The following is a 15,550-nucleotide window of genomic DNA, read 5'->3' on the forward strand; positions in this document are numbered from 1 at the left end:
CCACTATTCATGAGAATTCAGATATAATATACATATAAGTTAAGTAAGCTAATGAACTGCTGTAGTTCACAATTTGTTCACTGATGAGGTACTCATAAGAATTTCTTGTGAAATAAGAAAAGAAACTGCCGTTCCTGCAAGATTACTTAAATAGTGATCACCATCTTTCTTACCATCTGGATTAAAAGGATATGTTGTTGTATAGTCTCTAGAGTGCGCTATTTAGGAGTGAGTGTTCTGAAGAGAGAAATTTTGTTTTCTTCTTTACCATCTTTCTGGCAGACTCTATTTATTATATAATAATAATAATAAGTAGACTTGTTAGTTCAAAATGTTTTGAATTGTCTTGAACTCTGCAGATGCTAGATAAAAAATATTCCTTTGACTTTACAGAAATAGTAGAACTTGCCTGAGTTTTGTTGTCAAAACTTTTCTGGGAAGTAAGGCTTGACCCTGTCTTGTCATAGAACAGATCTAGCCATAATGGTTTAGATTCAAGTGCCCTCAACTAAAGGTTGCCACCAGTGAGATGCTGCTCACTGTCTCCTGAGTACTCTCTGTGAAAAGTGAGACAGCTTGTCTAAAGTCCCTTCCAGATATGCTCTGTGATAAATCTTTTCCATTGGAAAGAACTATGAGTAATCATCTTGTAGCTGTGCTATCTCAGCTTTGGAGGAGCCAGTTAGGCACAGGTTAGTTCTGATAATCTGTTGGATGGCTCCATCTGGATCTGCAAGTGCACTTGAGGCATACTCAAGAGGTCTTAACAAGAGAGCCAATTGGGTGAGTTAAAGATAGTAACACTTGAAATTTCAGACCCTCTGTAGTCACACGTGGTCATTGTGCAAGACTTTAAGGTAAACTATCATTTTGAAATATGTATTGTTACCTTGACAGTAGGACTTTTCTTGTGTCATGAAGAGCCTGGTTGTCTTGTCTTCAAGATGTCCAGAGCTCCATGTCTTCTGTCAAGGAAAAAAACCAAAATAAAATGATTTTGCAAAGTAAAGTCACCCTGACTGGGAACAAGCTGATTGTTTACTTGGTGGCAGAGGAGTGTCAGGGCCATATGTGAAAAGAACTTCTGGATTAAAATGCTGAAATTAAGTGGGAGTTTTCTCGTTGATTTGAATGAGATCAGTATTTCAGGTAAGGACTTTTAAAAAGGTGATATTCATACTGAGATAAGAGCCCTGTCTTTTGTAGTTGCTCTGTTTAATGAATTCCACATCCTCTCTATGAGCTTGAAGTAATATAAACAGCAGTGAAAAATTTCAGTGCTAATAAAATCTGTGCTTCTTTCTTCATCCATACTGCAGAGGAGAGCATTGAGGACAGCCTCTGAAAAACTCAGGAATCGCTCCTCTTTTTCTACCAATGTTGTATACAACACTCCAGGAACTCGAGTAAACAGATACATCAGCCGCTTGATAGAGGCCCGGCAAACTGAGTCTGAGATGGCTGATTTGAACTTCATTACCCTGAAGTATAAGCAAATTGAACGTGAAAATAAAGTAAGGGGGTTTAAAATTATTTTTACTGATTTCACTGACCATAAGCCAAATAGCATTGGGATTTTTGTTTGGGTTTCATGCAATATTTAAATACTACTCACTATCTTTAAATACTCCACTGGGCTGTCTCTCCATTAAGAAGGTGACATTATCTCTTCCTTCTATGGAAACGCTTGAAGGGGATAAAAAGAAAGATTGGTATTGTCCTACTTATCAGGATCCTACTCCCTGTTATATATCCTGTGTTTTGGTCTTTCTTTTGATCCTCCAAACTGCCTGAGTCGCTTGTTTAATGCTGTCTCATTGCAATGTGTCTGCCTACTCACTCATCTGCTCTGGAGAAGTGTTAGTGACAAGAAGATGCATAGGTAGCCTGATAAGTATTGATCCAGAAATTCTAGAAAATATTAAAAAAAAAATTAAATCTCTGGACAAGGTTGTAATCTTACACTAGTGTGGCAGTGCTAAAAGCAGGGGATTTTTTCCAGACTTACAAGATGCACATTGGCTAACAATTGTTCCTACATTGTAGGGTTTGGGGTTTTTTGTGAATACAAATTATTTGTATTTACAGCCTTTAGTTTATGTGTTTGAAAAAGCAAAATTGTTATGGTTTTGAAGTAATTTGGCAGTAGCATTTATTTTTCCACTGTAAGTCACTTCATAGTTGTCTGAGATTTCATGTCACTACTGCTTCAAGTTAGAAGGCTGTGTGCCATATTGGATCCAAATTTTTTAAGGTTTTAAGCATTAATTTTGATTTCAAATTTCAAAAGTAATTTATTATTTGACTGTAACTTTTTTCTTTCAAAATAAAAAGTCAGAAGACCAGAAGGTGTAAATGAGATTGAACTTTGGATCTTTCTGAGAAAACACTTTTGTGTTTACACCCTTAGAAAGCTTCTTCTCGTTAACACTGTAGCTTAGTGGAATCAAGAGCAGTAGCTTCTCCAAACTGAGCCCATGTATCTCATTAGCAGCTGCCTCCAAGTCCACTCATTAGTGTTCTGTCCTGAGCAGCTGAGGTGACAGGACTTTTTGAAGGCAACACTAAGGCGTGTTTGGCCTTTTTTCATGATGAGTGAGTAAAGGAAGTGCCACCCCCTTCTGGTTCAAAGTGGCTAAACTTTTTTCTCAAAAAGATAAACTTATATCTGAGCCTAACCCAGTTTTGACTAGTTACAGGGTGAAAGAGAAGTTTGTCAAGGAAATTGTTGTGTAGACTTGCCTCATCTGTTTTTTTCATGTGAATTAAGCCATCATGTTTTTAAACTAAGTAGGGGCTTGTTTTATTTTAAGATACAGTTCTTTCTCACTGAGAATGGACAAGTGTGGTGTCTGGATATATATAAAATATTTACTGTCGTCATTTCTTCCTTTCTTTAACAGTACCACCAGCTTCATGATGAGTACTTCACCAGTGCTGTAGTTCTCTCACTAATTCTAGCTGCCTTATTTGGCCTTGTCTACCTTCTAATAATACCACAGTAAGTTTCTGTCTTTTGCTGTCATAACTCAAAGTGGAACATTCTCAGACATCTGCACAGGTCAAAAATTAAAGTCTTTGGAACAGGAATGGGCATCTAGGTTGGTATCTTCTCACATGGGTGATTCTCTGTTAGTCCCTCAGGTTAATTGTTATCTCTTTCATTTGTCCATGGAAGACACTTTTCACTATCTATTTTTTTTTTCTTTTGTAGAAATATGCATTTAGAGGAAAAAAAACATATTTCAGTGTTTATTTAAACTTTCAGTGGTTATTTTTTACTTATTTAAAGCATTTCTGCAATACAAACAAAGGTGTTACTGCAGCTTTTCTAGATGTGTTTGTGGTACTTTGGATTAAGTATTTCAGGATTGATAGCAACATAAATAAAACTATACGGAGTTTAATGGCAACTAAGTACTTAAAGTACCCATCCATCTGCATTGAGGCCTGCATTTATAGCCTTCATTGAAGTTTTTGGTATCAACACTATCCCTACATTAACTGCCTAGTGCACAGTTTGGCTATGCCCACATAGCTTGCGGTCCGACCTTGACTGCAGTAAAGCAAACATAACAAAATGATGTATTTGGGAGCTGTCCTATGCCTATTGTTGAGTGATTAGTTAGTAATTACCTCAGATTTTGTCAGTTCTATGTGAATGCTTACTGAATAAAAAATACTTAGAGCACTTTCAAATCTAGACATAGATAAAAGAGTGTGTAAGGTATAAAATTATTAATAAGGAACTTTTTTTCAGATGAGGATATCAAAACATTAAAAATAAACTTTACTCACTTTTACTAACTATTAGGATTTCAATGGGAATAGAACTGGCCACAGGATAATGCTTTTGAAAATTCCATTTAATTATGGTATTTTCTATTCAGAAATCCCCAGTCATAAAAATACTTCTATATTCTATTATTTCTAGTTGAAAGATTAAAAAACACCTTATTTACTTTAATAAAATACAAATACTAATTTGTAATATAGTACCTTTCATCTAAAGAATTCAAAGTCACTGATAAGAATCATCATTTACATCATCATTTCCAGACTAATGACTCTGCTGACTAATTGGAGTATAATCAAGAAGTCTTTCATGTTCTTCTTCAGTAAGCCACAGCTGCAGTACATAGCAGTTTTGAACAAGGAGAAATAAAGAGTATTAGTGTAGTTGAAGCTAGAATGAATTTCCAAGAATCATATTAATAGCCTTTCCAAAAACTACTGTCACTTAAAAACAGCTGCACGGAGATTCAGTTTAAGTCATGATCTGACAGACACACAAGCTCCAGCAGAATATCACCACTGAAGATCATGAAGATGGACTGGGATAGTTGAAAAAGCCACCCACTGAATGCTCCTAAGTTCTTTCTTCCAGTGTCTTGAGTGGTAGCTTTATACAGCCAAATTGCTGTTTTTCTTGGGCTCTTCCCTTGCTGTGACACAAATGCAAACATGAGCTCAATTAAAACTTTGGAAGTATAGGGGAATTTCCCCTCTTTCCAGAATTTGAGCTTTAAGCTGCTGTTTAGATTGCCAAAGTAGTAACAAGTATGGCAAGAGAATGCAAAAGACAGACAAGGCTTGTAATATGTTACTCTAATGAGAGAAGTGATACATCACAATATTTCAAGAAGGAGGTTCATCATCTAGACAAGAAAATGTCATAGGAAAGTCAATTACTGCATAAATATACAGAAATCAATGGGCTTGCCATTCTTACAATTCCTATCATCGTTTGAGCAAAACAGCGTCTCAACTAAAGAACACATTTTATATCCCCAGATGGAATTGGTGAGAGTAAGGCTATGTTCCTGTCAACCTAATCTGTCCAATTATGCAATTATGGAGGTGCATATGCAGTGTAGCCACTAAAAGCCCTGAATATGAACCTTTCTAACGTCTTATTCTGTGTTTATTAAAAAAAAAAAACACGATGTAGCCCTTTTTAGATGCCAACCCAAATGTCTGTCAGCGTCCCAGTCAGCACTACTGTCAGTTGTCAGCTATTGCTGCCTTATAAAATATTGCTGCAGTCATGTCCCCTGCATTCTATTCTAGCATGCTACCATCATGAATACAAGTGAATTCTCTAAAGGCATGAGAGTCTGCCTTAATACTTGTATTTAGAATCCACACTAAGAGCACCCAGGGTCACCTTCCAATTCTGGGTATACATACTATACCACAGAATTCTCCCTGTTCCAGTATCAGTAGGAACTGTTACATGAATTTGAAATCAAAGTTAAATAGTTAGAAATTCTACGGGAGAATCGCACACTTCTGCTGTCAGAAACCCTGTAGAAACAATCTTTCCCCAGTAATTGTCAAGGGCACAGATACGTATATGCCTGAATCCATGGCTCACATGATGTCTGAACTGGCTGGTTTGTTCTCACAAGTTAGAAAAGAAGGTGTGAAGGTCATGTTATGCTACTGTCACACAGCTGTGATTCCATGGTTGTCGTGGGGCCAGGCTGCCCCTGAGCAGAAATCAAATGCACCTGCACTGGTGGACTAATTTTTGTCAGCTTGCTCACACCCATAAGGTACTTTTCCAAGAGAAGTTTTCTGGAGAAAGAAAGTTCTTGGTTTGCACCCCTCTTCTCATGAAGAACAAGCCTATTTTGATTGATCAGAAGAGGGAAGATTTAGAGTTTAAAAATTATTACAGCATCTATGTGAAACTTAAAATTTGTCTAACCACTGAGGAAGACTCAAAAGGAGAGAGTTGTTCTGCTTCATTAGAAGACAGTCTGGTCTGATTTTATTTGACTTGCTAAGTGTCTGAATTGAATGACCGTTGATTTCTGAATCTTTGAGAAAGAGAAATTAGAAGGAAAAAGCATATGGTAACTGTTAACACAGCTGCCAAGGCCAAGTAATTGAGTTACACACTCCCCTTACAGGAGTCATTATGCTGAATATTCTGCATTAGCCTACAATTAGAAAGTGTCCCTCCTGACTACCATACATTTGAATTTTTGAGGTGCTTTGATGTCCTTGCTAAGGTCAGAGTGGGAACCATATGCAAGAGCATTTACTAATTTCTTAGTCTTGAGAGCAGTGGACTTCACTGTTAAATTTGTGCTGTGATGGTTAGTATAACAGCAAGGTTGAGGAGGAGATCCTCCACCATTTATTTAAAATACTATTTCAGAAGGAGCCCAAACAGAAGTTTGTTCTCATCTATTACTGAGTTGCATTGCAATACTTCTATTGTGTTTTGATTCTAGGAGTACCATAGTTCTTGTTCTCCTGGTGTTCTGCATATGCTTCCTAGTGGCTTGTATTATGTATCTACATGTCACACGAGTACAAGTAAGTGATTTAAGATTTTGTGACTATTCTTCCTTTTGGTGACCATGCTATGTTTGTCTTTTGGCATATGAAGCCATCAGTGTATGCTTCACAGATTCATACAGTCTGAAATCTATGTGCTTTAAAGTTCATTGGTAAGTAATGTATTAGACACTTCAAAACTGAAGATGGATCATCTGAAAGTAGATTTTTTACAGGAGGAATCATTACAGCAGTGTAGCATTCAGTGCCATTAATTCTATGCTTTCTTTTTTGCTAAATCTTTCCTGAACACCTACCACTAAATACTGTGTTCAGATAAACTGCTTTAACCTGACTTCTACTCCTTTCTGACTACAGAGCACACTATTCTCCCTTTCATTCCAGCTGGTCTGGGTGTAAAGTCCTGCTGACTTCCCTCTGTTTTCAAATTTTTTCCTGCCAAAACAGCAGCTGGTTTGATAGTAAAGCACTATGTTTTGCACACACAATCCTTGGCCTTTTCAAAACCTTCAGTAATGATTAATTCTCCTCCATTATATTTTCACAACAGTAGCGATACAGAAGGATATTTGGTTTTTTTAGGGAAGAAATAGGTCTACCAGATCGGAATAAAGCATCTACAGGCTAATCTTCTGATGAAAGAAATCTGTATTTGATTAATCTAAATTTAGTCTTTTCAGACAATTATCAGGAAAAAACACCTACGCAATTAATCAGCTTTGCTGATTAGCACACACAAATTTTAGTTTTAAAAAGTGCCCTTTGGAAGAAGAAAAGCATGTGTTTTCATGGAAACATAAATAGTATATTAGCAGAGTATCAGGTACTGAACAGAACCTTGTTTATAAACTTGAAAAATTATTTGGGAGTAATTTTGATGATCTCTTTTTTTTTATATTAGGGCAGAGTAGTTTATCATCTGTTCTGCTCTCTATAGATGGTAGAAATGCAGATGAAGTTTGTAGGAAGTAACTGCTCTTTATACCATTTCCCTGGGGCTAGTGAAAACTTAAGAAGTGTTCCATCTGTTTTGTCAGTCAAGAAAATTTGTATTTATTCCAGGTTCCTCTAGAGATTCAGTACTATACAGGATCAAATCCAGCATTAGAAAAAGAAAGAAATATAAAACCTTAGAATATCACAATTTAAAACTTTGTGGCAAAAATTCGTCTTATATAATAAATAAAATAGAATTAATATGGTATGGATAATGGATATAGAATTGTAAAAGAATAATTCCCCTATTTTAATCAGTTTTCTGGCACTTACTTGCTGTTTCACACTTCACAAGTGACTCAGCTTCTCCATGCTTTAGCATTAAATGCCTTACTCATAAAACCACTTTGATAATATTTTACTGTACAAGTTACCTAGAATTTTGGGAATCTGACAGTACTTATTTAGTTAATATAAATTCCACAAATAGAAGAAAACAAAGAAAATTAAACCCAAAATTCTATGCTATCATAAAAGTGCAGATGCAATCTTAGAATGTCTTAGAAGTATAAATCTTATTAGTGTCAGAATTTTAATTCAGACCTCATCTTTTAAACGTTTCTTTTCCATTTTAAACCAATAGCCTAGCATGTCAACATTTAAAACATATATGCACTACACAGACCAAAAAAAATTGTCTGTGCAATGTGTCAGGACATGCGATCTTTGAATTTGTATTTTGCTTTGTCCCTATTAACTATCCAGCACTATCTTCAAACTATGGGTATTATCTCTTTAAAAAGCAGTAGATAGCTTATTTGGTTGAAAACTGAATTAATGGACTTTATACACTTTCTTCAAACACAATTATTTTGTGTTTTATTTATATGGATAAAACCACACATGTTCCACCCCATGTGAACATAGGATTTTCATCTAGTTAAGTGGACAGTTTGATGGGTAAAATACTATGGGGATGATCACATTCAGAGCATGGCAGTTTATGGTTATACTTTACCTGGAAACCAATAATAAGTGGGATACTACAGGAGTTTATCCTGAATTCTGTCCTGTTTGACACTTTTATCAACAGCCTGGAGAAGGATATGGCATATACTTATGTCAAGTTTTCAAATTACTACAGTTTCGTAAGAACAGTAGTAAGTAAGTAGTAAGAACAGGCAGGATGACTATTGAGAGGGTCCTAGATAGGTTGACAGAATGGGCCAACAGGAATCTTATAAATACAGAATGGATAATGCAAAGTCCAGGCCCTGAGAAGAAATAATTCCCTGCAATGACACAGGAGGAGTAACCAACTCTGCAAAAGTGGCCCTGACACTCTGGGGATCAAGGCAGACAGTACTTTTGGGCCCCCTGAGGTCCCTTCCAGTCAGAACTGTATGATAGTGATGAACAAAGGCAGAAATAGTCTGTCTTTTTTTCATAGTGTAATTTTGGATGTTACTGTATCTTCTCCCTTGAGAAAAAGCTTTTCAATCTCAGGTTCCTATAATTTGAGCTATTTGTTCTACAATATGCTCAGTTTTATTAAAGGTGATATACCTCAGGTATCCTAATCTGTTTTATTGATGCTAACAGTTACATTGGTGTAGCAAATTAACTCAGATCCATAGTACAAATCTACTATTGATACTATATTGATTGCTCAACACCTACGTTTACATGGACTTAACCTATACTGAAGCCAGAATGTATTTGTAGATCATACTTCCTTTTTTTTCTGTAATTGCTTGTATTCTCATGTGTCACAGCCCATATGAAGTTGATTCATCTATAACTGCCTGAAACGTTTAATAACATGGTCATACATACAGGGGAAATGTCTCTATATATGCAAAAGGAAAGGGACACATTTCAATACATGATTTCTGTTTTGCCAAGGCTAAAGTAGCCTCTCTCTATGAGTGCTTTGCTGCCTGCTGGAAGCTATGCTTTTGAGGTCGGTGATACCCATGAAGTGAATAGCTTTTCTTCAAAATTGTTGATTTTCATCCAAAAATCAGGTGTTTGCTTGCTCTATTTGACCTTAGGTGAAATCGAACCTTGATAAATCTGAGCTTCCTCCTTTTAAACGACACAGGATAATCCCCACTTTAAATCTGACTGTTTCTTGGATTTGATTCTTGACCCTTAAAGTCACTGGAAGAAGTCCTGTGGTCTGAAAGATATATCCAGTAGATAATAGATGCACCAAACATTCTTAGTGCAAAGGGAAAGGAAGAAAAGAAGCTTTACCTGGAAGCAGAGTTGGTCAGAATGACTGGAACGGGCCTAAGTACACAGCCTGACAGACTTACCTTTCCTGTCTCACGTTCTGTCACAGACTTCATAGGAGCAAGAACTTGACGTGTAATAGTGTGATAAATGGAATCATGGTAAAAGTGGAGATAAACAAAATGTTCACAAGACTCCATTTCACCAGATACTTTTGTTCTCTACTGCTGTTTCTGACAAATTCAATGTTTTTATGAGTCACAATAATTAAAACTACCCTGGCATTTAACATGCCTATTGTAACAGAAGACATATGTGCCACTCCAAAATTTTATGCTATCAGAGTATGTTCTCTTGGATCACAATTTGGAACTGAAAATTTGCAAGACAAAAGTTGCTTTGGGTATTTTCCCCATGAGAGCAAAATCAAGTGCCGTCCTCATGTATTATTTACATCATGAGTAGACATAAAACTAAAATTTCTAAGAGTTCTAATTATAGTGAGAAATAATGTATAGCAATAATAATTTCACATTTATTATCTCCAAAACTGGAATTACAGTTAAAATACATCTACAAAAATAACCAAATAACAGTTACTATGCAACAATAACTACAATTTCGTAATTTGCAGTACAGGTTAAATTTCTGTATCCCTTATTCACTTCTCTTTATAGACTACTAAAAAATAACAACCCCACCTTAAAAATATTTTAAATATTTTCTCTATAAATCTTTTTTTTCTTCTTCCTTAGTGTTTTCCAGGGTGCCTGACCATACAAATTCGTACCATTTTGTGTATTTTTATTGTGATCTTAATATACTCCGTGGCTCAAGGCTGTGTGGTGAGTATTTGAATCAAGTATCACTTAAATTAGCATTCTGTTTAAAGAACAAGCTGGGGCAGGTCCATTAAACACATACCATATTTTCATCTAATGAATTCCTACTTCTTTTATTATTCATACTTGCAGAGCATGCTTCTTCAAAATTAACCCCCTTTGCTGCAATTTGAACTTCCATTGCCCTGAGACAATGTATTGTGTAGGACAGTGTATTGAATTAGGAATGGCAAAGCTATTAGCAAATTACAGATAATACCTATTCAAAACCAATATAAATTTGTATGTCAAACCTTAGCATCATGTGGACTGATGATGTCATGCACTTTGTGGGAAAACAGTTTTTAAATGTTCAACTGCTTGCTAGTTCAATGGCTAATATTTTGTGACAGACAAGGTATGGTGTCAAAACAAGATTGCTATTTCTATGTGGCAACTTATGGAACATATTTCTGTGTAATAACAGGGTGATACTTTTAGTCTAGGCAGATCAGAAAGATAGATTTTAAAATATTGACAGTTTTGTGTAACGAGAAGAGGTGCTTACACTATGCTACTTACATGATCCATTCACGTCTAATGTCTAAAAAGCTTCTGTTGTATGAAGTGAACATGCTCAATACTTCTGAAAATTAAGCTTCCTCTACTGTAGATTAGCAGAGAGTTCAACATGGTGGACTTGAATTCCAATGGTATTCAAACTTCCACCTAAGTATTTGTCAGTCAGTTGCCTTGATGAATTCCTAGTGCTCAATTTCAGCATTTTGGCTGCTAATGCTAATGAACTAAACATATTAGGGTACTCGAAGGAAAGAATCTGCACAAAAATAGCACATAAAACACAATTGGAAATGCTGAGAAGGCAGATGTTTCAAATCATGCCTCTCTGCAGGAATTCGACAATGTGTTCTGACCATTAAGAAAACATGAGCAATTCTCAGTGCTGAGATGCCAAGCCTCGTATTTTGTATTTTGTGTATTCACTCGTCCCTGGACCTGCCCCGAGAACATAATAACTAGCTTATCCCCATGAACTGAATGGGCAGAGGATCCCTTTTCTGTGAATTCCAATGTCCCGAGAGGAGCCAAGAATTACTGATGCTGAGACATTTCTGGGAATTCCTGAACATCATCTGTGTGAGTAACACACAGCTGTAATAGCACACAGACACATATATGGTTCCTAATGTGGACATAAGCACAAAATGCATAGAGCTTTGCAGTGATTCCAGGCTAGCTTCTGAGCAAATTCTGTGTATCTGACTTTGGGATTGAGATTAAAGTTATGACAGCCAAAACTTTTGTGAATCAGCCTCCACAGATCTGACACTTACTTTGACCAAATGAAACAAGCACCATTGTTGCCACTTAAAGATGGTGAGAATGAGAAACAGACATTGTAAGCCCTAATGCAAAGCTGAACAATAGTGTAAGAAGACAGATTAGAATTCAGAAGTTCTGACCTCCAACAAGGCAGTGATCATTCAGTTACAACTTGGAATAGGTCAGAAATATAACTTTATCCTTTCCTGAACAAAAATAACTTGTAACCTAAGGAGAAATGTTTAATCAGTAGAAATTATTAGTTCCTGCAAGGTAATGCCTCTTGAATTCTCAGTTATCAGAAGAGCTAGGTGTTGAGGTTCCACTATTGGTTGTACAGCAGATAATGTTTTCCTGGATAGATTGCAGATCATTGATGAAGCCCTCATGCATGTGTATGTTTTTGGATGAGTTTACAATGAAAGCATTTTTAAGGATATTGAACAAAATCCCATTAAAGGGGTTTTTCATTTCACTCTCTCAATCTCATTTCATAGTGTTACCCATTATGAGTTTAACTCACATTTTATTTATTATGTCTCATCCTTCTAAGTTAATACAACCCCCATAAAATACATGGTTTAATCACCCTTCAGGTTGACTCAGGTCAGTTACTTTACAGCATACTATAAAATTTCATTGTCAACGTTTGGGATTAAATAAAAAGGTCTTATAACACACTTCAAAAGAGAAAGCGTAAGTACAGGGCAGAGCATATATGATGGTGCCTGTTAAATCAATTTCACACTACCATCCCACTCTCCCCACTTATACTAACTCTTATCCATTTCCTCTGTGAGGGTTGAAGGTTGGACTGCAGTTAAAACTGGAGCTCTAGGGACTTGCACTATGTGCCAGAAATTCCTCTCTTCCTTGTGTAACAGCTCTGAGATATGTACATGACATTGTCTTTAGGATAGGCAGGTTAGGTTTCCCCAAATTTCCGATAAGCAATATACAAAAAAAATTTTATTTCCCAGTCTAAGAAGGAAATGAAACTCCTTGGATAACTGCAGTGACAGGAATATTAAAGATGAGTCCTTGTGTTTGAAACATATGTGACAGCAGAAGTCGCTGTGAGATGGAAAAAGATATTATGTTTAGTTTTTAACTCAATTAAAATATGTTTTCCTTTGTATTTAAGTAATTGAAGTTTATATGATTTACATAGTCAATAAAACAAACATTTATTTATATCTCTGCTCTGTACAAGAACCTTTTTCACCTGCATGGCCACATAAAATGTTAACTGAAGTTCCTTAATTTTGCAGGAATATGCTGGCTTGAGAATCTCTTAGGTTTTAGGAGCACTGAGAGGGAAACTATTAAACTAAGCCCACACTTGAATTGGTTGTCCTTGTTGGCCTCTAATTAACAAATTGTGTCTCTCCCCTAAAACTCAGTGGAGCATTGCAGGAAAAGGAGATTTTAATACAGCATTGAGCTGGGTGGGAACTCCACAGCCATAGTTTTCCAAGTAGAAATGAACTACAGTCAGCCTCCATAGCAACTACATTTCTGTTTATTTCGCATTTAACTTTCTCCCCTTCTCACCTCTCCTGTGTTTTCTAGGTTGGCTGCATGCCTTGGGTTTGGAATACCAATTCCAGCAGCTCAATAGTTATAATTTCTCCTGGTGGAACAAATAAAACAATGAATGAACTTCCATGTGACACAGCCCACTATGCTTTCCTTTCCTGCATAGTGGGGACTCTCACCTTGGCAATATTTCTACGTGTATCTTCCTTGCCAAAAATGATTCTCCTGCTTTTTGTTACAATTTTGTACATAGTTATTCTGGAACTCAGTGGTTACAGAAAAGCAGTGGGGTAGGTATCCAGCTAAATTAAACAATGGGTAATTTTCTATAGATTGACACACTGACTACTTATTTCTGAATTGTCCTCTAGTGTTCAGTGCTGCCTAGGACTATAGACTCAGTAGACCGTAAGAAATACTTCAGTCATCCTCTCCCCAGCAATTGTAGGATCTAGTAACATCCATCAACTGGAGATCAGCTTTTGGGAGTTGGCAACTGTTGCCCCATTGTTCTGTAGTTTTATGCTAATGTACCCCAGCTGAACACACTGCAGTCTAACTATCATATGGAATAGAAAAACACAGTTAAAAACTTAACTGCCATGTTTCAGCAGCCCTCAAGCAATCCCAATTTCAGTTAAGCTTTTGAGCTTTTCAATGTTTTTATATTTCCTAATTAAAAATGTGCACACACATTATAATAATGCATAGCATTAAAAAATCCTCAAGAAGTTGCATGTTGGCATGATGCAGTGATCAGATGTACTGCCACCCATCTCTCTGCCCAGATGAGCCTCCTCAAAAAAAGCTAGTGATTAGGAGGTACCCATGTGTTCTAAACTAAAGATCTGATATTAAAAATGTGCAGCCTTAGGTATTAGACCTGGAATAAACCCATTTATTTTCTTCTTATTTTTAAGGGGCGGCTCCTTTTATATGCGTGGTTATGAACCAATACTAGCTATTTTGCTATTTTCTTGTGCTTTGGCCCTGCATTCAAGACAGGTGGACTTGAAACTGCGTCTGGACTACCTCTGGGCAGTGCAGGTAAATCACAGGACTTTACAGTATCCATGCACAAAAAATGATGTCTGACTTTTTGAATTGGTTGGACTCAGATTACAGGACAAATTACTTGGACTCAGACACTCAAATTTTTTCATGTCTTTTGGGGTTCACAGAGAAAGATTATTTTAGAGCTTTCTTTCCACAGACCTGTAAAATTCATCTTTTTCCTGGAGAAGTGACTTTTTTGTTTCTTTGCAGTTGTTCCAGTATATCATTAATCAAATAATATATTTATACCTAAGGTGCATTAGGAATAAACTGTTAACAATAGAAACTTGAGATAAAAAAATCAATTCCATGGGGTTTTTTTTATCTGATTATTCAAAAAGGAATGAAAGTAAATAAATATTCAGTTAAACTGAAAAGAAGCAAATAAAACTGATAAAAGGAAATATTTAAACCTATATTATACAAAGAAACTATGGAACTCTTTCTCAGAGGAAGATCAGAAATTTATTTAGATACCAAGTTCAGGGACCTTTTTTTAAAATTTAATTCCTAACTATCATAATCACAGCAAAAACCTACAGAAATTATATTAGCCATAACATGGGCATCAGGATATGTCTACCTCCTGTCACACCTCTCAGCAGTCTAATTCCCACGTCCAAGGTGTTTTACACCGGCCCCCAAGGGAAGGAGAAAGTTGAATATGTAAGTTTGTTTGGTGGAATTTGGAAGTTTTCGTTACAGTAAAGCTTACATTCCTGTAGTTGACAGAGGTCGTATTCTGTTCTCATCTGCATCCTGTGAACTGTGTTGTGAAGAAGACCATATAAATCATTGTAGCGCTTGCTTTTACACATAACATCAAGACTGAAACACATGGGTTACTGGTTGACTGGAACACATCCCTGGATCCACTGTATTACATAAAGTGGAGAAAGCAGTTATGACTTAGCTCTATTATATTCTGCATGAGAAGTTTTTCTACCTAGCAGTTAAGCTTCGTTGGGATTTCTTGATTAACTTGATGTCCAAGACTGTGTTCCCCTCTTTTATGCTTTAAGATTATCTTGTTCTATAATTTCCATGAACTCTGTACAGCTCAGCTGAGTGTGATCGTTTAATTCAGTTTTTGTCCTATGACCTGCAGTATTCATAACTGCTGTGCCTGTCAGCCTCAGAAGCTTGTTTTGGATAAAGTGATACTAGTTTCTGTTTGCTATGGTGCCAAATACAATTTTCAGATGGAAAAACAAAATCACCTGATTTTGAAATTCGGTGCTGCACATGCCTCGCTGGATAGTCACTAACTTTATGTGGGCTGGCACGCGGTGGAAGTATGTGAG

At 36.4% G+C, this 15,550-nt stretch overlaps 1 protein-coding gene across 5 annotated transcripts in view; it reads left to right on the forward strand.

Moving 5' to 3' along the window:
- Nucleotides 1-15,550, forward strand: part of ADCY1 (adenylate cyclase 1) — a 190,457-nt gene that overhangs the window by 118,833 nt on the left and 56,074 nt on the right. For all 5 annotated transcript variants that reach the window (XM_048296615.1, XM_048296607.1, XM_048296597.1 and 2 more), the window contains 6 exons: nt 1,320-1,514; nt 2,904-3,001; nt 6,246-6,330; nt 10,242-10,331; nt 13,224-13,480; nt 14,111-14,237. In XM_048296615.1, coding sequence (XP_048152572.1) covers nt 1,320-1,514; nt 2,904-3,001; nt 6,246-6,330; nt 10,242-10,331; nt 13,224-13,480; nt 14,111-14,237 — 852 coding nt within the window. The remainder of the gene's footprint in view (nt 1-1,319; nt 1,515-2,903; nt 3,002-6,245; nt 6,331-10,241; nt 10,332-13,223; nt 13,481-14,110; nt 14,238-15,550) is intronic.

The sequence above is a fragment of the Corvus hawaiiensis genome, chromosome 1 (assembly GCF_020740725.1).
Source record: "Corvus hawaiiensis isolate bCorHaw1 chromosome 1, bCorHaw1.pri.cur, whole genome shotgun sequence".
NCBI lineage: Eukaryota > Metazoa > Chordata > Aves > Passeriformes > Corvidae > Corvus > Corvus hawaiiensis.